The sequence below is a fragment of the Glandiceps talaboti genome, chromosome 22 (assembly GCF_964340395.1).
Source record: "Glandiceps talaboti chromosome 22, keGlaTala1.1, whole genome shotgun sequence".
NCBI classification, from domain to species: domain Eukaryota; kingdom Metazoa; phylum Hemichordata; class Enteropneusta; family Spengelidae; genus Glandiceps; species Glandiceps talaboti.
Window position 1 is genome coordinate 11,432,010 of NC_135570.1, and position 22,793 is coordinate 11,454,802.

The 22,793-nt window shown below is 35.0% G+C and overlaps 3 protein-coding genes across 5 annotated transcripts in view; 1 reads left to right on the plus strand and 2 right to left on the minus strand.

Annotated features, from left to right (window-relative positions):
- Positions 1-10,119, minus strand: part of LOC144452107 (ras-GEF domain-containing family member 1B-like) — a 91,692-nt gene extending 81,573 nt beyond the window's left edge. Inside the window, exons 1-2 of the mRNA XM_078143122.1 lie at positions 9,994-10,119; positions 9,398-9,548 (exon numbers count right to left, since the gene is read on the minus strand). Coding sequence (XP_077999248.1) covers positions 9,398-9,544 — 147 coding nt within the window. The 5' untranslated portion in view covers positions 9,545-9,548; positions 9,994-10,119. The remainder of the gene's footprint in view (positions 1-9,397; positions 9,549-9,993) is intronic.
- LOC144452108 (RWD domain-containing protein 2B-like) overlaps positions 1-12,113 on the plus strand; it is a 47,723-nt gene extending 35,610 nt beyond the window's left edge. For both annotated transcript variants that reach the window (XM_078143124.1, XM_078143123.1), the window contains exons 2-3: positions 9,987-10,928; positions 11,839-12,113. In XM_078143124.1, coding sequence (XP_077999250.1) covers positions 10,325-10,928; positions 11,839-12,113 — 879 coding nt within the window. In that variant the 5' untranslated portion in view covers positions 9,987-10,324. The remainder of the gene's footprint in view (positions 1-9,986; positions 10,929-11,838) is intronic.
- Positions 12,114-13,014: 901 nt separating this feature from the next.
- Positions 13,015-22,762, minus strand: LOC144452047 (uncharacterized). Of its 2 annotated transcripts, XR_013482331.1 has the most exons (7): positions 22,691-22,762; positions 21,527-21,685; positions 19,467-19,503; positions 18,023-18,199; positions 16,334-16,453; positions 15,890-16,008; positions 13,015-15,805 (listed from the first exon to the last, which is right to left on the minus strand). XR_013482331.1 is itself a non-coding variant. In XM_078143055.1 (6 exons), exons 1-6 carry the CDS (start codon positions 22,745-22,747, stop codon positions 15,956-15,958), a joined length of 603 nt encoding a protein of 200 aa, XP_077999181.1. In that variant the 5' UTR covers positions 22,748-22,762; the 3' UTR covers positions 13,015-15,955. The 2 variants fall into 2 exon arrangements, 1 of the variants encoding a protein (XP_077999181.1); XM_078143055.1 differs by having other exon boundaries at positions 13,015-16,008.
- Between the last annotated feature and the right edge of the window lie 31 nt (positions 22,763-22,793).

The following is a 22,793-nucleotide window of genomic DNA, read 5'->3' on the forward strand; positions in this document are numbered from 1 at the left end:
AACATCCCCCAGAATCCCTATTTCATTCACAATACACCCTCAATCACCATTTGGACCTTTAAGCCAAACCTTAGTCTCATCCGCAATACACCCAATAAACTCCCATCCTACAGAGTCCCCAAAACTGTTTTGAATGTCATTTACTAGTTATTTGTCACCAAATTTATGAAAAGAACGTAAATGTACAAAAAATGTTGTTTTACACAATTGATCTGATGTCAACCATTGCAAGTGAATTCCAAAACCCATTTAATAATAATGTCAGTATTGATGGGAAAAAAAGCCATTGACATTTCAATAATATTGAAATCATCACATACAGCTGGACACCTACTGATGACGTCTTTCAATAAAACATGCTTCCTGCACGTAAGCATTTACCATCGATTGTATATGGCCAATAACAACACCAATATCTATGGTAAATACCTCATAAAAAATGAAATTTCCGCCTCATAGAAGTAGACAAATTAATCATGATTTAGTACTATATATTGCGCATGAAAAAAAAACTCATGACGTCAGTGATCACAATCAATCAATTTGTATGCATTCTGTTTGGTATTTTTAGGACTGGTGAATAGAAGAATTACACTATGTATGTCGTGAGTGAAAAAAAAAATGTTATTTTGAAATCATTCTAATTTGTAGACCAAATATTTGTATTATCAAATCTCTATAATTTGTAGACCAAATATTTGTATTATCAAATCTCTGTAATTTGTAGACCAAATATTTGTATTATCAAATCTCTATAATTTGTACATCAAATATTTGTATTATCAAATCTCTGTAATTTGTACATCAAATATTTGCATTATCAAATCTATGTAATGTGTACATCAAATATTTGTATTATGAAATCTACACAATTTATACATTAAAATATTTGTATTATGAAATCTACATAATTTGTAGACTAAATATTTGTATTAGCAAATCTATGTAATTTGTACATTAAAATATTTGTATGATGAAATGGAGCTGTTTCACCAGTATCGAAAACAAAGTGTTGTACAAATGTCAATCATACACATCAGCTGTCAATCAAACTCAGAGTCAAGGTAACCTTGGCAATGACAATGTCAGTTTGATACAAAGTAGACATAGTTACAATCATAGCTGTATTCATGGTTTAGTTAATTGTATTCAAAAGACCTATTCTTCATTTTATGTGTACTGAGGGTGTTCACTTCTAAGCACTCTTTTGAAAAAAATTATTTAAAAAAGTTCAGTGTCACAGCCATATCTCCTCCATTGTGATTCATTTGTGGAATAATTTGTTATATCGTATGACGGCACACTTTACAGAGGATGTTCACCTCTAGTCTAAGCTCTCTTGTGAGAATAAAATGATAAATAGTTCAATATTATCCATCATCATATAAACCTAGTGTCACAGCTGTACTGTCTACATTGTAATTCAATGGAGGACAGTGCCCTTGCATCCATGCAATGTAACACACTAATGCACACTCAACCCACACAAGGTCAATGGTACGAATTATTGAATTATTGTTTTCTCCCAATAAGCAAAATAATATTTTCTAATTTATTCATAGGGTAAATACTTTATGGACCGGATATGCGTTTTGTGGACCTCAGGCCCTAAAGGTGTACAACTTCGGTTCACTAAACAAATATCCGGTCTGTAAAGATTATGTATCTATTTGAAATAAAATATTTACATCTGAAGTTACCATTTTACATCAAATTCCTAAAACAGTGCATTTCTTTCAGTTGAAATATTTCAAATGTAACTATGCATTAATTACATCAATCAGTAAATGTCAAACTAAACCTAATTTTCGCTACTAGAAAAATGACCAATTTTAGTCTTCACCTAGTTCTCAACGACTAATTTTTACTAATTACCAGACTTGTACATTGTGTTTCTGTACAAGAAGCGTGAAGGTATTTTAGTCACTACTTATTTTTGCTAATTACCAGACTTGTACATTGTGTTTCTGTACAAGAAGTGAAGGCATTTTAGTCACTACTTATTTTTGCTAATTACCAGACTGGTACATTGTGTTCATGTACAAGAAGGCATTTTTAGTCACTACTTATTTTTGAGTTTTTGTTGTCCAACGAAACAAGCGAAAACAAGACTGTAACGAAAATTTCAGGTTTACAGTACACAGCCATACAGTATATCCAAGCTATGAATAAAAATCAAGATATTATAACTTATAGATAAATGTCAATACTAATTTATACCTTAATATCCTTGTATACTACTTGACATGACTTATATATTAACCTTTATATACCAAGTACTCAATCCTCTCAAGTATACATCACTGACTGGTGACTCATATTACTTGACATTTCCTGGCTAACAAAGGACCCTCTTTCTATATTCAGTTTGCGTACTTTAAAATGGAGAGATTTTTAAAACCATTTTCATGTTAACATGATGGTATTTGTAACCAGTGTGCCCCCTAAGCCAATTTGACGTGCGACTGACGCACACAATTTCTAGTGACACACCAAGATTTGGTTTTAATTCCCCTCTTACTATGTGATGACTCACAAGAAATGCCAGTTTTTCCTCATTTTGACTCACAACAACAAAATTTGGTTGTCATTAGAGGGCAAACTGTTTGTAGCACACTTTCAACACTAAAATAGACATCTCAAAATAAACTTTTTTCAAGCACCCTGTACTATAGCATAGATTATATACAGTCTAGTATGCCTTGAGGCATGTCTCCCTTGGTCTACGTATTACATTGGACTTTATAATATTGATATACACACTGCACCCATTGTGCAATAAGGGCCATCCATCTACACCAAGGGCATTAGTCTAAGAATGAAGAGGAAGATTCTGTAAACTGATGAAGGAAATTATGGGAGCCAAAAAGAAGTATATACTGTACATATAAAGGTTTATTTATTTCCAGTGTGTTTATAGGTCTCAGACACAGCCCATGCAGACTTGCTGAACAGACACAAATGACAGCATTACGCAGGCAGTCATGCAAGCCCTAATAAATCTCATGAAACCACAACTACTAACAATTTGAAAACAAATACATCGATCAATCATACTGTATCTAGTCTAGGTACATTGTATTGGATAATTATCTGTACCACTGAGCCTAAAGAGATAGGGTGATAGCCCCCTGGTGGTAGGATAGGGTTGGCTGGAGAGTGGTAGTCCAGTATGGTAGGATGTTGTAGTTAGCCCTCAGAATAGTTAGTCTGTTTTACTGTACTGTTGAGATACATCGTTAGCTGGTCTTACTTCCTAACCCTCATATTCTCCAAGAGTACGAGGGCTATGACCAGCTAACGATGTATCTCAACAGTACAATAAACACTACAGAATAGTACTATAGTAGGATAGGGGTAGTATCCCTGGGGTGGTAAATGGTTTATTGGTCTACTCTAAGGTTCATAACACATCTAGTACATATGTCAAGGGTGAACAAATCCACTGGTCCTGGGTCCAGGACTAGTGATTTTTTTAGGCGGACCACACAAATTTTACCTTGTCTGGTCTGTCGGACCAGTACCTTACTGTTAATAACTATGTTAAAATGTCGTCTGAATATACAGATTCATGTTTCACATTAGCAGGACCTGGGACCACTAATTCTTTCAGCAGGCCAACTGGATTTTTTAAGGCACTGGTCCGGGGACCACCAGTTACAAAATAATTTGTTCACCCTGTATGTACACTGTTATCATGATAGTGTCCCCCACATAAACATCTATATCAAACAGCCACTGAGTTAACATTGCTGTCAATGCTGCAATCAGCAAACATTTGGCAATATGACAGTATTGTAATACAAAATGTCATGACTGAACGAACATTTGAATTTTTCAAATAAATTGTTATGTACAACCTGCATACATTAACGGTTAATAAAAGATTTCCCAAACACATCAAAACCATCTAACCTGTTTTCATACAACACTACCCCTATATTATTCCCTGGTATTCAAAACACTCCAATTTATGGTATTGATTTAAAAATTATTCTACTCTGAAAAATGCATCATATGTGAGCTCAAATACATTATGTAACTATGGCAACCATGTACAAAATACTAGGGATAGAATTTACTGTCGTAACAGCTGTAGGAATAACTGAATTATAAATACATGGTTGAATTGTCAACGTTATCAATTTTGATGTCCAACTCTACCATATCCCACATACGGGAAAAGTATCATTGTAACCATGTACCCACACACAAGCAGTAGTGTCTGGTAGAATAGTTATGAATTTTGTCAAATTTCGTCATTTATACCATGTACCAGTATAAATTCTCCTGCACAGAGCTGGGATTTTCGTTTCTATTCAACAGAAAGGACCCAAAACTAGGCCACACTTTGAATCTACTAAAGGTGAAATAGTTGTGAACAAAAGTAAATAAAAGGCACACATGTAGAAGCATATTTGGTGTTGTCTGCCTACATTAAGTCATGCACCGGTGATTTTACAAAAAGTTTCCTTACAAGCAACGTAAACCAATTCAATTCAGATCTGCTTCCATTTCGCTAAGACTGCACATGTTGTAAAGAAAGGTAACATCTATTGCTCACAGTATTTTTAAAGGCCCCTTTGTCACTCTCGCCACTGTACTAGAATGTTAAATCTTAATTCTCATGTTTTAGGTCGCATAACTTTACAATGTCCACTTTTAGAGAAGGTCAGGTGGGTTGGTAAAATTGTCCCAGGGCCGTGGGAAAAATGTTTAAGTTTCTCTCCATCATTAGCAGTGATTCTTATAAGTGACTAGGCCAGTGTGTCACTTAATTGTATGATGGTACTTACTTACAAAGTAATTGACAGTAGAGATGATTACTAAACATGGCCATTTTCATTTCCTTAACAAAATGACATTCTATCTTAGACTTCCAGATGTGATTCTATCGTCACAGTGGTTCATAATGACAATACTGTCAATTAATGGATACTGTTCACAATAAACCTCTGTGATTACAAATCGTGATGACCATCAAGTTAGGGTTGTTTGTGGTCCAGTGGTTAACTCATTTGCATCCCCTGTTCCCTCTAAGCCAATTTTACTCACCATTGACCCACACAATATCTAGTGACACACCAAAATTTGGTGGTCCCCTATCTCTTACTATGTGGCAACTCACAAGAAATGCATCATTTTGATTCACAACAAAATTTGGCTGTCATTAGAGGGCACACTGTAAATTGGTATGGGTTCGAACTCACCAAGAACAAGGTTTGATTGAAATTAACAAGAACTGTATGTAACAAGAATGATCCTCACTTTGACATTACCGAACAACGCTGGTTTTCCCTGAGTACTCCGGTTTCCTTCTGCTTTAACACCAAGGCACTTGGGCACTACACAAGTGGCGGCCATATTTCAATAAATTTCTACATTGAAATTGGTACATGGATAAATTAATTTCTGCTTTTCAAAATATTTTAATAAGGTTGCCACATTTATAATTTGATGTAGACAAATTGTGTATATTTCACCAGATTCCTCCCATCTTTGCCAAAACTATGATTTGATGTATACAAAATTGTGTATATTTCACCAGATTCCCATCTCTATAAAAACTATGATTTGATGTACACAAAATTGTGTATATTTCACCTGATTCCCCATCTCTGTAATCGGGTTAACCTCAGCAAAACACTGACTACAGACAACTTAACTATTTTGAATGAGTGTATTCAAATCTAACATTTTATATTTGTAAAACTGAAAACTGTGAGTGAATAAACTATGTGTTGTAGGCTGGACAGCTGTCTACACAAAATACTGCACTTCAAACAATGTGCTTTCATGTAGACATCGATGGAATAAAATAACCACTTCATGGACGTTTAAACTAATCAACAAATTTCAGTCTCAGTTATTTCATTTTTAGGCAAGGTAGATTTAAAATCAAGATAACTGATGGTTGTTCTAAAAAGTCTTATCAGAAGTCAACCTCCACTGAACTGAACTGGGGAACCCTTTAAAATTGAACGTTTAGCCCAGGGACTTGGTTGTCTGACTAAACTGTTCTACCTGTGGGCAACTGAATGTTTAGCTCACACACTTGGTTGTCTGACTAAACTGTTCTACCTGTGGGTTTACTGAATGCTCAACGATACGAGTTTATGTAGAACGTTTCCATTTTGTGATTTGTGAAGCATCTCAGACTAAATAATGATGATTATATTAATTAAGACAGAGTTCATTATCATTATCAATAGGCATTTTACAGCGTGGAAACACTTCAATTAAAAGTTGAACAATAGCCACTAACTAATTTTATTCAAACTGTTTAAGAGTTCGCCAATTAAGTTTATTCATACTTTAAGAGATCACCAATTAAGTATATATCGATGGTAACATTGGCCCTTGCCCGGTAGGTTTATAAGTGGTTAGATATCTTCTGTGTTACTATTAAAGTATGTTTCATGGCTAAAACCACCTGTTGATCAAATTACAATGACAACATTTAGAAATAATCTTATTGCATAATATTTTTACCTGGTGAGATAAACTTTGACAATTGCTACAAAACAGTAATACTAGTACAGGAGATAGTTCATACATTATATAATGTTAAGTAATGGTTTGCAAGTTAGTTTGGCACTGTGCCCAGCCCACCCTAGATTCATTCAACACATGTCTATCTGTTATTGCCCCCTGGACATATCTCTTATCACTTACAACCAACATGGACCCATATGCATTTATTCAATACTTGTTACATGTTTGACACTGCGTCCCTTGGGATGATGACACTGGTTCCATCAACACCTGTTTTTTACACTGCCCAAAGGCTTTTTTTTATACATATGTTGCTTTGTCAACCTTTACAGCAAATTAACTTGAAAAGATATTTGAAAAATAAAACCTGTAATGTTATAAGCATGTACAGATGTCAGATACATTAGAACTAGACTTGATATAATACAATCTTCTTCTCCTTACACTTTATGCACAATGTCTCTTAAATCATCTAAACCTATATGTACATACTACAAACTCTTCTGTCACACAACTAAAGTATTGTTCACAGTTATAGTATGGAGTTATTTAACAATACTGTTATTTAGGTCAAGACATGACTATATTATAGCTATCATGTTATTATCACCTAGTATGAATGTTATTCCCCAACAGCATATAATCCCATTACTAAAATTAATAGTATGGTTTAATTGAATTCTTACAATGAATAAGCAAACTGTACATTGTACTCCAACCAGCAAAGCGTTGAATTCGTACTAACTACAGAACAATTTATATATTGTAGAACAGTACAGCATTGACATATATATGGACCCACACACTGCAACACAACACATCCAGACCCACACATTGCAAAACAACACATCCGGACCCACACATTGCAACATAACACATCCAGACCCACATACTGCAACACAACACATCCGGACCCACACACTGCAACACAACACATTCGGACCCACACACTGCAATACAACACATTCGGACCCACACATTGCAACACAACACATCCGGACCCACACATTGCAACACAACACATCCGGACCCACACACTGCAACACAACACATCCGGACCCACTATGACATTGCAACACTAGATATGTAGAAATGTGCACCTAGCACCTACACACTGCAACACCAGATATGTGAATCCACACACTGCAACACCAGATATGTGAACCTATAGCACACTACAACACCAGATATGTGAATCCACACACTGCAACACCAGATATGTGAATCCACACACTGCAACACCAGATATGTGAATCCACACACTACAACACCAGATATGTGAATCCACACACTACAACACCAGATATGTGAATCCACACACTGCAACACCAGATATGTGGACCCACACACTGCAACACCAGATATGTGGACCCACACACTGCAACACCAGATATGTGAATCCACACACTGCAACACCAGATATGTGGACCCACACACTACAACACCAGATATGTGAACCTACACACTGCAACACCAGATATGTGAATCCACACACTGCTATGTTAATAGCAATGCCTGATATCTAACAACATTCAGTAAACAACATTATTATTCATTAAATCAAAACTCTGTGAATAACAGAATTTGACCAATATTTTAACACTATTCAGTACAGACCTGTGACATTCAAACTAACAGTCAATACAATGCTGACATTAAAACCTGGCTATCCTTGTATACTATAGTAGAATATTACATTTTAAATATTATAACTTGACTTCTGACTTTTCATCATCCCTCAGGATAAATTTTTAACTAGTATACATATATTTTCAGTTAAGACTTCCTGCTATTTGTTTGTTTTTCTGAGCTTGTTCATTCACATTAATAGTTTAGATCCGTTACCTTGTAATTTTCATATTTCTAGATCTTGTACATTTCATATGTTTACTGTTTTGAAATGTTATATTTCATTTTTTTCAAATTCCAAAGAAATCATTGTATACACAAATGTCAATAACTTAGAGAATATAACTGCCTTAGTGAAAGAGTAGACCATGAAAATTAATACACAAAAAAGTATACATACACATATATATATCTATCTATCTATCTATCTATCTATCTATCTATCTATCTATCTATCTATCTATCTATCTATCTATCTATATATATATATATATATATATATATATATATATATATATATATATATATATATATATATATATACATATATATATACAGTAATGTAGATAATAGCCAGTAGCCAGACAAAATGCCTTGCAGATATAACCGACTATAAAAATTTAAAATGGTGAAAAAATTAAAGCAAAATGTATTTGCTGATATATATATATATATATATATATATATATATATATATATATATATATATATATATATATATATATATATATATATATATATATATAGTTTTGCATATATATATTTGCATATACTTTTGCAAAACTATTACGCTCTGCCACTGCGGTATAGAGCACTGTCTTATAGCAGATTGATACTCACCGAGTTATATATATATATATATATATATATATATATATATATATATATATATATATATATATATATATATATATATATATATATATATATATATATATATATATATATATATATATATATATATATATATATATATATATATATATATATATGTCCATACACAATTAGTGTATAGTAACTTGGTAATCTGATCAGAGTGTGCTTGTATAGTTCACATTCCAACACCTTGTTCAACAGCTCAGCTTGTTCAAATACAATACATACATTGTATATAACAATTGTATATTTTTGTGGCATTCACATACTGTATTTGTTGAGTGTTAAAACAAAACATGTCAGTTGCCAAATCGATGTTTTTTTATTGTGCTATGTAGATGATTATAAGCGTAACGCTGATGATCGATGTGGAAGGAGAATAGAATCTGTGACTTACCTCAAGCTGAATACCAAATAAATCAATTGATTGTGCGGTCTTGGTGCCACCGTCGTCAGCCGCCTCCGACCGGGACTCAGAGACACTTGTCACCGTGCCGTTGCTTTTCAAGCTTCGTGCACGGATGGCTCGTAGTTTACTAGTCATGATTCTGAGGAGAAATGATGTTGCAAGGTCAATTTTATTAGGAAAATGTGCCTACTACAATAATTGAGAATAAAAAATATATTTTCGACCACCGGCCTTGGACTCACAATTATGTTTGTTCCTGTTGCCGAATAGCATGATGAAAATTAACGTGTTATTAAATCAAAGTTACCTTTACTACGGAGAAAACAAATTTAACTGCCTATTTTCGTAATATAACAATTGTGGCGGCGACAAACTCCGATGTCCCGGGGTCTGATGTACAGTCTTGTAGCGTGGTGTTAACCATTTTGACAACTCCTCCCCTAATGTCAAATGATAATATAACGGTCGCGGTACCGTCACCGTACGTGTGTACGCGTACCGTTAACTACGCGTCTAGCAACATACTCGCTGCATCTTCACAATCATGATGGATATTTTTTTCTCTTTCTTCACTTAGAACTTACCTTTGAAAGGAGGTTGTGTGACCATTGTCAAGGACATGATTTGATCTGATGCGTAATCCAGAATAAAGTAGTTAATATCCTTACACGCCGGTACGTGCCACCGTTATGTATCGGAGCGTTATATCTGATAGAAAAGTTTATCACCTGTGGCCGCCATATTTTACGTGGGGATAATTGATTGGAGCATGCGCATAAGGTTGACAGTCACCTGGCTGAAACGCCAGCTGTATGTGGACAGTGGAGTCAATAAGTGTTATTTTGGTGCATGTTGTTGACAGAATCATAAGCAGGTGATCGATCGAAACGAAATCCTTGATGTGAACTGACCGGTATGGAAGATTTAACAGGAAACCTTACGCTCCAACTGGCTGAGGTTGAAATGCTGCAGAGTATGTATGATCATCAAGATACATCGAATGCACAATTTAAACTCAACACAGCTGACGTGATCATCCTGGTACAAGACTACATAGACGGAAGCAACAGAATTACGTTGCCCCCCTTTATCAACTTTACGTTGTATTTTGGAAAAGACTCTGTCAACTTAGAATTTGAGCTGGCGTGTTCATATCCACATACATATCCCCAGGATTTGCCTGAAGTATACTTGAGATCTCAACTTCTAAGCAGAGAGAAACAAAAAATTGTGAATGAGCACCTTACAGCTTTCCTCCAGGAACTCGATAGAGGCGAACTTTGCATGTGTACAGTTATTGAATGGATTCAGGAATATTTAAGAAATCACAAGGATACTTTGTCATATAGTCACCATGGTGAAATTGAAAATGGCGCTGATGGGCGAGATGATATGGCCATGGTAACGTTTACTCGAATGTGGATATATTGCCATCACATATTTAAGGATAGGAAGAAAGAGGTGCTAGGATGGGGTCATGAACTTTGTCTAACTGGCTTCTGTATGCCAGGAAAACCAGGTAATATTATCAAGTCATATCATTTGAAGGAAGCAACTATTCACGGTGTACATTCATCAAAAGTACACCATGATTAGAAACGGTGTGTAATACAGGTGATATTGAGGTACTGTGAAAAAACAAAAGAATTTCAATGAAAGCAATGGTGGCACCCTTCACATGTTCAGTTGAAATCTGTATGTCCATAGTTCTTATCATGGGTTGGAACGTACCAGTGATATCGAGAAAACTGTAAACAAAAAACAAACAAACAACAACAACAACAACAACAACAACAAAGAATACCCATCACCTGTAAATTTGAAATCTGTATGTCCATATTTCTTATTTTTTGCGTACCCATCTCTAAATAAAAGTTATTTTCATCCATCAAAAGTGCAATAAAATATCACAGACTTCCAATATTTCAACAACTAACAACCATCTTCATCTGGGAATGAGACCATGACCTAAAAAGGTCATGACCTCAAGCCCAAGGTGACATAAGAGTTAAAGTGCTAAAACCGGTTCCCCTGGGTCTCCGCCCTGTACCCCTACCTACAATAAATATGGAAGGAGACCTGGGGGAACTGCCTCTAACATAAGCATACACCCCCTTAGGCTTGAGGTCATGACCTTTTTTAGGTCATGACCTCATTCAAAGTTGAAAATGGCTGTCAGTCGTTGAAAATTGGAAGACTGTGATATTTTATTGCACTGTTGATTGATGAAATTACATTTTGTTGAGAATTCTACACAGTGAATGAAACTCTTTGAGCATGCCCAGTACTAAACAAGTACTCTTGCTCACAAGAATATTAACACTCAAATTCTGTAATTTTCATGGGTGTACTTAGAATTATTACAATGTAGTTGTCTCTAAATCTGTACATATTTGCCTTAATATTTGTCCCTATATTATTACTTGCAGGAATTATTTGTGTAGAAGGATTGGAAATGAACTGTGAAGACTACTGGCAAAGATTGAAACATTTCAAATGGAAAAGACTGGAGTGTAGAAATCGGATAGACGTAGTGATTCCAACAACTGAGTTAACTTCACAGAGATTATTCCACGATTTCAAAATGAAAACCTTTGATGTACAGGATGTGAAAAGTAATACAATGAATTTAGCCCAACTACAACAATTTATGACTCAAAATAACTGTGGTGAAGTTTACCCCTTTTTGTTTGATTTCAAATAATTGACTTTTCTGTATTCTGTATTCTAAGTTTTTAATAAAACCATAATTGAATGGAAAGTGTGTAGTCCTCTGTGTCATTGCATGTGTTCATGTTTGGCATCACAGTGAAGGAGCAGTAGTTTATAATGATCAGTGAATGCAAAGCTGAGAACGCATTTAGGTATAGCGCCCTCTTTTGACCAACCGGCCAGTGAAGGCTCAGTAGTGTAAATGATACTGAATGCAAAGCTGGGAAAGCATTTAGGTATAGCGCCCTCTTTTGACCAACCCTATAAATATCAAGTACAAATGCAGTGTGAAAATAACACCATGTCTGTGCAAATATGCACGATCATGCTACTGTTGCTATGGGTGATATCTTAGTTGTTAGGTGACTATATATGTCAATGTTTTTGAATGTCAACAACTTGCCTATTCATCCCTGTTATCTTTCCTGTACACACCATCATTTGGCCATTGCTAAGGGAATGGTCTTATTGCTAGACATATAGGCACTCACTAAACTGTCCATTATCTTAGCAATATACATTATACATCATGAATTGGCTGTTGCTATGGGTATGAGCTTGTTGCTTGGCATATCTGTGTTGATTATATGAACGAATGTTTACCCACTTGCCTATTCATAGTATCATGTGACTGTTGCTAGACATTCACATATTTTGGGGGTTTTTTCACTTGCCTGCCTATTATCTTTGCAAAATATATAGGCATTTGGCTGTTGCTAAGGGCATTGTCATAGTTGCTAGGGTCAGTTTTACCAATGTCCTAAAAATTATATTAAGAATAAGTTCTACAAACAGCCCCACCAATTTTCAGCAAGTACTTTAATTTTCGAGATATTGACATTCCTAAATCTTCCCTATTTTGAATATATCAAATCACACCACTCAAAAATATGTAAATGCAAGTCAAAATTTTATTATTGATAAAATAAAAGATTATACAGAGTTGCAGTAATTATATATTTTTGATCTTGTCTATTTGTCTATTTTAAAAAATTGTAGTAACTTACAGTAGTTTCCAGAGATGAACACAAAATAGGTATACAATACCCATACAGGAATATAAGCCGAGTTTATACGAGTTTGGGATGTAATTTGGCCATAGATTAAAAGCTGCCTGTTGTATTCCAAGTATATTTAATCATCACTTGCTATTGGCAGAAATCAAAGCAGGTACTTACGATATAATGCATATATGATTCGATGATGGAATTGCTGAAGAAACCGCTATTATGCAAGAATTGTGCTAATAACACATGAATATGGTTTCCATGCCAATGAGGCATGTATCAACATAAACATTATACTATAGTAAACTACTTAAATTATGCTTCTATGTATCGGTATGTATTTTCACTACAGTCAAATAACTTATAAACTCAGCCTCTGTCACTTAAAGAATTTCAAAATGATCTCAGATTTGACAATATCCTTTTATGCTAGAGTACACACTAGACTGTAAGATCATTCATGTCGTTCCGTCCTCACTGGCCTCATCTCTCAAGGGTTGACCGATGTGTGAGGGTGCCCCATCATGGCGTACTTTACAGACTAGAGTACACAACAAACTTAGATTCAATCTTGAAAGTATGTCAATACCCTGTTTTCACATCTTACTGAAATTTGGAAGACATCTGTACTTTTGACGTATCAATACTGAAAATATTACCACTAGCTTTCACTGTAAGTACTCTCTTAGCCTGTTTACTGTGCCATTGTGTCACATCATTAATTGTCATCGTACCTCCACTAACTAGCTTGTTTTGAGAACCTGATTCAGTAAGCCACACCCCAAAAGTTGTCATCGAACACTTGTATGCTAAATTTACATAATTATATGCAAATTATCACATGCACACTTCACATGCTTCATGTGCTAACTTTTGTGTTCATCTCTGCTGTGTGCTCATTTACGCAATGACTTCATTTGAATAATGTTGTCATGGTTGTAATAGGGTCATTGGGTGTTATTTACATAATGACTTCATTTGAATAACATCATGGTTTTAATCAGGTTATTGGATGGCCATTTACATAATGACTTCATTTGCATAACATTGTCATGGTTGTAATCAGGTTATTGGCACACATTTTCTAATTACCAACTTCTTCGTGGTTCTATAACAAGCATTGTTTTCAAGGGCTAGGAGGTACCACAGCTAACGATATAACACAACAGCACAGTATAAAACAGGTTAGTACCATCTATAGTTCCAATCCGAAAAATGTAGTATAAGTCATGCTTATAAAAAACATATAAAAGTTTATATCAAAATATCAACTTATATCATCATGCAGCCTTAAAAATATATAATATGTGGATATTGTTTATAAATTGATTTATTGTTATGGAAATAAGTAATATGTGATAAAAGTGAAAGAGTTTGATATTTCTTAGTCTTATTTTGATTAAAGAGTGTCTCAGTTTTTCAATTTCACAAAAAGATGTAATATTGAACACTGAAGATGGTACAGCAATAAAACTGAAGCTAACACATGGTGAAATAAAGGTGTTACGGAACCTGGTATATTTGTCAGCTCAGGATGCCATTTATACACTGTTTACATCACTATAACAGTTGGGGTTCCCTGATTGGATGAACAACTTTTTGTGCTGATTGCGAGACTTTGACCAGACGTGGTTTAGAAGCCACAATTGGCATCCGTACTAGTAAAGTATGTATTGAATAAATTCAACATGCAAATGATACAAAAAAAAATGGCAGTACATTATACGATAACTATACACTGGATGTGCAATGTTATACAAATTGATCACTCTCTGTGCAGAACATGAAGTCAGACCTTTGAATTAACTGAGTTGCTTCAACTCTGTTGTATAAAAACATGTAGTGTTCTGGGGACATTGGTTCAATTCCTACACTTGTCACTTTTCTTTACCTCATTTAAAACAAATATAAAATATGTCATGCTGAGTTTCCTTCATTTATAGCAAACCCATAAAAATATGTTAGACTATATATGAATAAATTAGCTATGGCAGGATATGGCAAGGTGTATCAAATGAAAAGGTAACATATCTTGGGTTACACCATAGACAGTGGAGTGGAATTTTTTCTTCACTGTCTATCATTACACTTATTACACATTACAATACTTATTTTGTCATGTAAATCTCCTACCAGTGGCAATGACAGGTGAAAGTGAGTGAACATCAAAATTTATCTCAATATTCAGGGTCAAATAAATATTCACTCTGTGACTCACATACTAAGTTGCACAAACACTTGGCATAAAACATATGACTCGATAATACCTTCTATTTCTGAATGCTAAAAAAAAAGAAGAGAATTTTGAAACAATGGCACAATATTGCATTGAAGAAAGTATGCATAGTTACTGTTGACATATAGGTCAATGGCACAAGAGATGTCTGGAATGTGAGTCTATTTCCATGGAATGACACTAAACATAGCTGGAATGAGATTCTATTTGAATAGAATCACACTACAGATATCTGGGATGAGATTCTATTTCCATGAAATTACACTACAGATATCTGGGATAAGACTCTATTTCCATGGAATGACACTACAGATATCTGGGATGAGATTCTATTTCCATGGAATGACACTACAGATGTCTGGGATGAGACTCTATTTCCATGGAATGACACTACAGCTGCCTGGGATGAGACTCTATTTCCAAGGAATTACACTACAAATGTCTGGGATGAGACTCTATTTCCATGGAATGACACTACAGATATCTGGGATGAGACTCTATTTCCATGGAATGGCACTACAGATATCTGGGATGAGACTCTATTTCCATACAATCTTGTAGTCTTCATTGGATGTACATTGTTGAGGACATTTACCATTTACAATCTACTTTAGCACCAGTTTTTCTGTTAACACAGCGACAACCTGCCAACAAAGAAATAGTACTTTTGTAATGGTCTTCAACACTCAGTGTAGATCAAGATGGTTTATTTTTACAATAAATACAGCAAGGATTTGGCCATACTGGTCAAGATTGCAAATTTCTCTAGCATTTTTGTAAAGGTTTTCAAATCTCAGTGTAGGTCGAAAGCATAGGTCCAGACACACACTGTAAGATATGTCATATTGTTACGCCCTATCAGGTGAGTGCTGGCTGATGGCAAGCTACAAATGTCGTATCTTACAGACTACTCCAAGCAGTACTACATCTACTGCCAAATACACAAATGCGCACGTCTAATACACTTACCCATTGGGCCATGGCATTGTACAGGCTCATACAAGCCTTCACCATCACACCTTGGCCCTCCATGATGTGGAAATAGACTGTAAAATGGAGACCACTCCTCTCTTTCCCTTTCACACTCCTCTGTTTAAAGTTACAAAATAATAAACAAAAACATCAACATTATGATTCAAAATCAACAAGATTGTTGATTCAATTTAAAATACAAACGTTTACTTTCATATATACACAATTTCAAATTACCATAATGTGTGTGTGTGTGTGTGTGTCTATGTATGTATGTATGTATGTATGTATGTATGTATGTATGTACGTACGTACGTACGTATGTATGTGTGTGTGTATGTATGTATGTATGTATGTGTGTATGTATGTATGTATGTATGTATGTATGTATGTATGTATGTATGTATACATACGCTTGCTTGTTATATTTCATTTAAGAATGTATCATTTGTACGTACATGTGTCTAATTATGTGCTAGTGTTCATCAACAACTTGTAATTGAATAAAAATAAGTTGAAAAAACAACTGCAAAAAAAGCTGCCCTTGCAAGTGCCCCTTTTCAAGATTGTTTTCATACACCAACTCATGTTACAATATAATGTACAAGCTATCAACGTTTATATCTATTATGTAAAAGGTCAGTTGGCAAACTTTCAAGTTGTAATCTATACACACATTTACTTCCATTAGTTGACTTACAAATATTAGTATCATATTACAGACTTGCTCCATTTTTGTGGTTTTTTGTTTTAAAACAGTAGTATTAAAAACACTGCATTCTACATCCTGTCTCATTTAATTTGGAAACAAAGAAGATCTTTATACTGCAGAGGGGGTGGGGTATGCATTATTAATAGATTGTAATACAAAGTGACAAAAATACTAACTCAAACAAACTATATTGTACCACGCAGTGAACATCAAAATTTATCTCAATATTCAGGGTCAAATAAATAATATCTAACACTAGGTCTTAGTACAAATATTATTACTAGTATTTCCTTTTAATAGACCAAAGTAGTGGTAAACTAGATCCCTATAGGACAGATGTGTTGTCTTTTCAAAGATACATGTATTCCATGATGGGTAATGTTTTTAGCCCACTGTAGTACACCCCTGATCATACAAATGAGACGTCAATAAAAAGTTTGGCAAAAAAATGTGATTCGCCTCCAAGAAATATTTTTACCTTGTGAGTAGAATTTTCTTTACTAAATGTATGTTTATTTCAACTTACATGCCTGAAACAATTTAGAATAATTCCCCATAAAATAAATTTCTGTCACCTTGCAGTACACTCCATCCCATGACTTTGAGAGGTTAAAAGTCAACCTTGGGTTTGGGTGTTCAAAACTGTTGTCTGGCAGAACTACAGAAAAGGTTTGTCCATAGCAATGATCATATGGGAAGATAACACTGATGCGAGAGCCTGGGATTGAATCTTAGGCCTTTAAAGACTCGTTATTAATAAGTACCAGGGATTACTTGCACGGTATGCACACTTATTAGTACTGCAGGGCAATGAAACATTTGTGTTTGCAATGTTTTCTGCTGCACTTTCACTGGCTATACACATGAAATTATGACTGCAGAGAACACTACAACACTACACTATAGTATTATAAATACCACAAGTATGTTGAACTTCCACACATGTATCATGGGGGTTCTGTCAGATTACTTACCAATTGGATCAACTGTATTTTCTCTGTCATCTGCTTCACTACATTCACCTTCATAATCCACTTTGAGGTCAGTATCGTTAACCATGCAGGCATGGAATCTCAGCATACACGCTGTGCTGTATGTCTCTCCATCTGTTCCACATACAGGGTCCAAATTACGAGGACAGGCTCCACATTCTGACATTGTGAATGAAACAGATGGATATATATGGTAATTCACAGTCACAGCAGAGTTGGATGGGTTCAATGGTTTTATAATCGTTTGAGTAATATAAGTACAGATTTATACCAAAAATAGAGTCTTGTAACATTACATAACATAAAAGATCCTGATGGCATCAATAGACAAATTAATTTCAAGAATAACTATGTAATAATACTAATATGTTTATTGCTTTACTGGGCCTCTGGCCCATATATTTCGTAAGAAATGTACAACAAACTCAAAGTCAAAGTCACATATCTTAGGTCAAATGAATATTAGTATTAGTTACGTTATTTTACTTGTAAGCGTCTCTCTTTGTTTAAATGCCTTGTATACAAATTTACATATTGATGTTAGAAGTTCTGGTTCATTTCTTCTCATCAGGCTTATGGACTTATTAAAAAATATACCTATGTAAACTCTGTGAGAAAGGTTCAGTGTGAGGTGATGTTATCTGCCTAGCACAGTTATTCCTGGTAGAATTGATCAAAATGTTTAAGTTTCCAAGCCATAAATATCATACAATGATACATGTTTTTGGTTCACAGGATTTTTGCTACAATGTTATGACATGACTTGTCATATTAGCTACAGTGCAGTGATATGATTTGCCCCAGACATGACATGTTTTTTTAGCTACTGTGTGATCTGTCCCCCCCCCCCTCCACCCACCCAGTCTAGTCCCTAAACGGTATTGTTACGCTTTACACCTCCACTCACTGTGGTTTAGAGACCACGTTGGCATCCAGACTACACCCCACCCCCATGAAATGTCATTTTTGGTTCACTTCAGTGTTACGATTTGCCCTATACATGACATGCCAATTTAGCTACTGTCTTCTGACTCCCCCCCCCCATGAAATGTCATAAGTTCAGTGCTACAATTTACTATACACTTTGTTACAATTCACCCAGACATGACGTCTGTGAATTAGCTTTACAATGAAGTGATTTCTCACGACATGACATCTCTATGAATGCTGTTACAAATTGATGATTTTACAAGACTTGCTAATGCTGAAAATTACATGATATAGGCATTTAGACATTCAACAGTATAGGGCTGCTATAAGTAATGCTTAAAATGAATATGAAGTCCACTGAATAAACGAAAGTAATTTTATTGATGAATACCATGTAAGAATTCTCTGTACTCATAATTTAGTAATCACCAGCGAGACTTTTTCAGAGTTTGACATATTGATTAAATTTGAACCTGAGTGGTGTTGAAATCCTCACCTTTGGGATCTTTACCCTGGAGGTGCCTTCCACACACCTGTAAAGAAAACAAACAAAAGGTTTTCAAAGAATTGTTTTAGTGTCAATACTTCACAAGTTGTTGTAATTTGTTATTAAGATCTTGAAACAAGCTTTTGGTAGACCACGATATAGTCCTACTTGCTGATGGAGTAAGTCAAGACTTGGTTCAGACAAATTGTCCCTCTACTTTCTGTATAGGAACTAGGGTGTTTAGTAGTCTGTAAGGTACACCATGATGGGACACTCTCTCACATCTGTCAACCCCTCCCACAGAGGCCGGTGAGGGGTGAGGGTGGAACGAGATGACATATCGTACAGTCTAGGTGTTGATAGGTACATTGTGAGAATTGGGTCCTGTACTCTGTCTTCAAGCACAACAAATCATGATATATCACTGAAATTAGAACTTGAATTATAACACTTTTTAGATGATGGAAAGTAAATCTACAAATGTGCCTGGCACAGATGATCCCTAACTATAACAACCCTACCCATATTAGTAATACAACTGTAAGTTTGTGTTTGTAGGCCACACCCTGACAGCAGTAAATCAATAATGATGATACATGTATGGGATGATGTCACACCTTGGACTCTGTCTCAAGATCTTAGTACATTTGTAACAACTTTACAATAACTCTACCTATGGTATTACATGAACAATATACAATACAACTTGTCTGACATGCCATACAAGGACATTCTTTTAACAGGAAATGTTTACACAAGGGAGGGAATTGTGGCTGAGCAATTAACACCTGATGTGTGTGCATGACTTAAAGTGAATTAGTTGGTAATTGCTAAAGATAAACATTGGGAATAACTTACTCCATAAACAGTTGAGAGTCTCCTCTCCTCTATTGTCTATGATTACACTCCACATTTATACATAGCATCATCTTTACTCAAAACATATGTACAAGTCTTTGCATAAATATACCCCCCCCCCCCCCAGTTCCTGTGGTGAAGGTAAATTTTCATGATTTTCTGTACATTAAATAAAGCTGGGATGATGAAATCAGCCTCACGTTTAGTACTCTCTAATTAGTTTAATTTAGTACTACTCATACAAAATGTACTAATATTTCATCTCTCTGTTCATCACATTGTAACAATGTGTTGTTTTGCATCTGTTCATTATAAAATACAAATATACAACACTATGGTTCCATTGTTGCATCTTCATTTGTAAAGACCCAAATCCATCAATTTCCTTGTAAGGATATAAACTCCAAGTTAATATGTTTTCTGTTAACAAACTCACACATTCTGCCACTTTCCCATGGTCATGGACAACATATTTATGAACACCCACACATAGACACATTATGACTGTTACACACACCTGTACAACGTACTTCAAACCATGATTATGAATGTTGTTACTAAGAAATTAGAATGAATATACTTCTACTAGGTCACACGATAAATTTTAGCTTCTATTTAGACAGCGTTTTTTAATTAAATTTAAAAAAAAAAGAAATTGGAAATAAAGTGATTTTTAAAATGCTTTTCCTTGGTGATTGTTTATACCTTGTATTTTAATATGTAGTTTCAATGTAAAACATTTTTAAATGAGTCATCTTATTATATGAACAATAAAAACAACCTTCATACCAAAGTTACGGTCTTGGACTATATATAGTCATGAATGTAACATGATACATCATTGATAAATATAACATCGTGGACTCTCTAACTACAACGTAGGTCCTTGAAGCTGAAGTTCCTCTTTGTCCGATTGTAGTAAGTCAGACAACGAGCGAAACGTCTGTTAAAAGATACGCCTCAAAACTGTGCCTGTTTTAGTATTTCAATTAGTTCTTGCTGTCCAAAAGTTTCGATCCTTAAGTTCAAAATGAGTCACCTTCAAAATTACTCACTCTCGAGATCTCTATCTCACAACTCGGAAGTTTGCGGTTGGGAACTTGTTTTCAATCTACCAAAGTTGCACATGTAAGAGTTCAAAACTAGCATAGCGCACTCACAATCATAAAATACCAATAGAGTTGGCAACATATTGGATAAACAGTACTAACCGTCTGGAATGCCACCCAGCAAACGCTGATAATCAGGAAAGTTTTCATGACACGTCCGTAGAGTTCACTTGACACTTCGTTTATGTTGAGTTCGATGGTTGTAGATTCTCTTCTCTGAAGACAGATGACGTGGATGACGTCATTGTCAATATTGTATTGCTGAAAGTGGGTGGGAAACCAGTGTGGGAGCAGGAAGTGATACGCCAACGCACCAGTGCCTTATTACGTGTGATTACAAATATTTAAAAACCTCTAAATAATTGGGTGTATGTTCTCAAGTGTACAAAGATGATTACATTTCAATAGGCATTGAGATTACAGTTAAATTTAAATGACACGTAGGCTAGCCTATACATTTCATCTCGTGTGGAGTATGGTAGTATACTAGTATCACAGGGAGCTCAGGCTCAGTTAGTTTTGTTTACAAATACAAACAAACAAGTAAACAAAACGAACAAACAAAACACAAACAAGTAAACAAAAAACAAACAAAACGTAAACAAATAAATCGATAAATGAGTAAATACATGAATAAACAACAACAAACAAACACTACCCCCAATAGTCAACAATGGAGAGACTCTCCAGTGGAACATTGCCGTAAAACAGGCCGTGGTTTGCGACGATGAGTAGAGTAGGGTGGAGGAAAGTAGGATTGAGTAGCTAAGGTAGCATACGTAGTTATAGAGATGACCAGAGCAGCTAAAGTAGAGCAGAGTAGATTTTAGTAGTGTAGAGAAGAGAAGAAAAGCGGAGTAGAGTAGACCAGAAACAGAGTAGTGTAGCGTAGAATAGACTAGAGTATTAGGATATTATAGTGTGTGTGTGTGTGTGTGTGTGTAAAAACATTATCTATGGCCAATAAATACACGCACACAAAAAATACCAAGATGAACTCAATACATAATGCAATGATAAACTTATATATACATACATGATAACATATGGTTGCAGTCCTTACAACCATTTTTATTTGATGTGCGGATTACTCACATTTAACTCACCTGAAGTATATTTTTTAGAGCTGATTGTCAGATTTCATATGGAGTATACTTTGTGCTGATTGGTCAAATTTAAGTCTGACCTGGAATATACTTAGTGTTAATTGGTCAAAGTTAACTCATCTTGAGCATACTTAGTGCTGATTGGTTACTGTTAACTCACCTGGAGTAAACTTTTTAGTTCTGATTGATCAAATTTCTGGCAATTAATTCTTACCATCTAGAATATAGCAGCCTTATATGAGATGGATGAACCTTTTTCACCC

Coding starts and splice junctions, on each gene's coding strand:
- LOC144452047 (XM_078143055.1), bottom strand. CDS start 22,747: ATGGTAAGAATTAATTGCCAGAAATTTGATCAATCAGAACTAAAAAGT. Junction 19,504..21,526: donor GCTGGGTGGCATTCCAGACG/GTTAGTACTGTT, acceptor TTTTCTTTACAG/GTGTGTGGAAGGCACCTCCA. Junction 16,454..18,022: donor AAATACAGTTGATCCAATTG/GTAAGTAATCTG, acceptor AACTTTAAACAG/AGGAGTGTGAAAGGGAAAGA.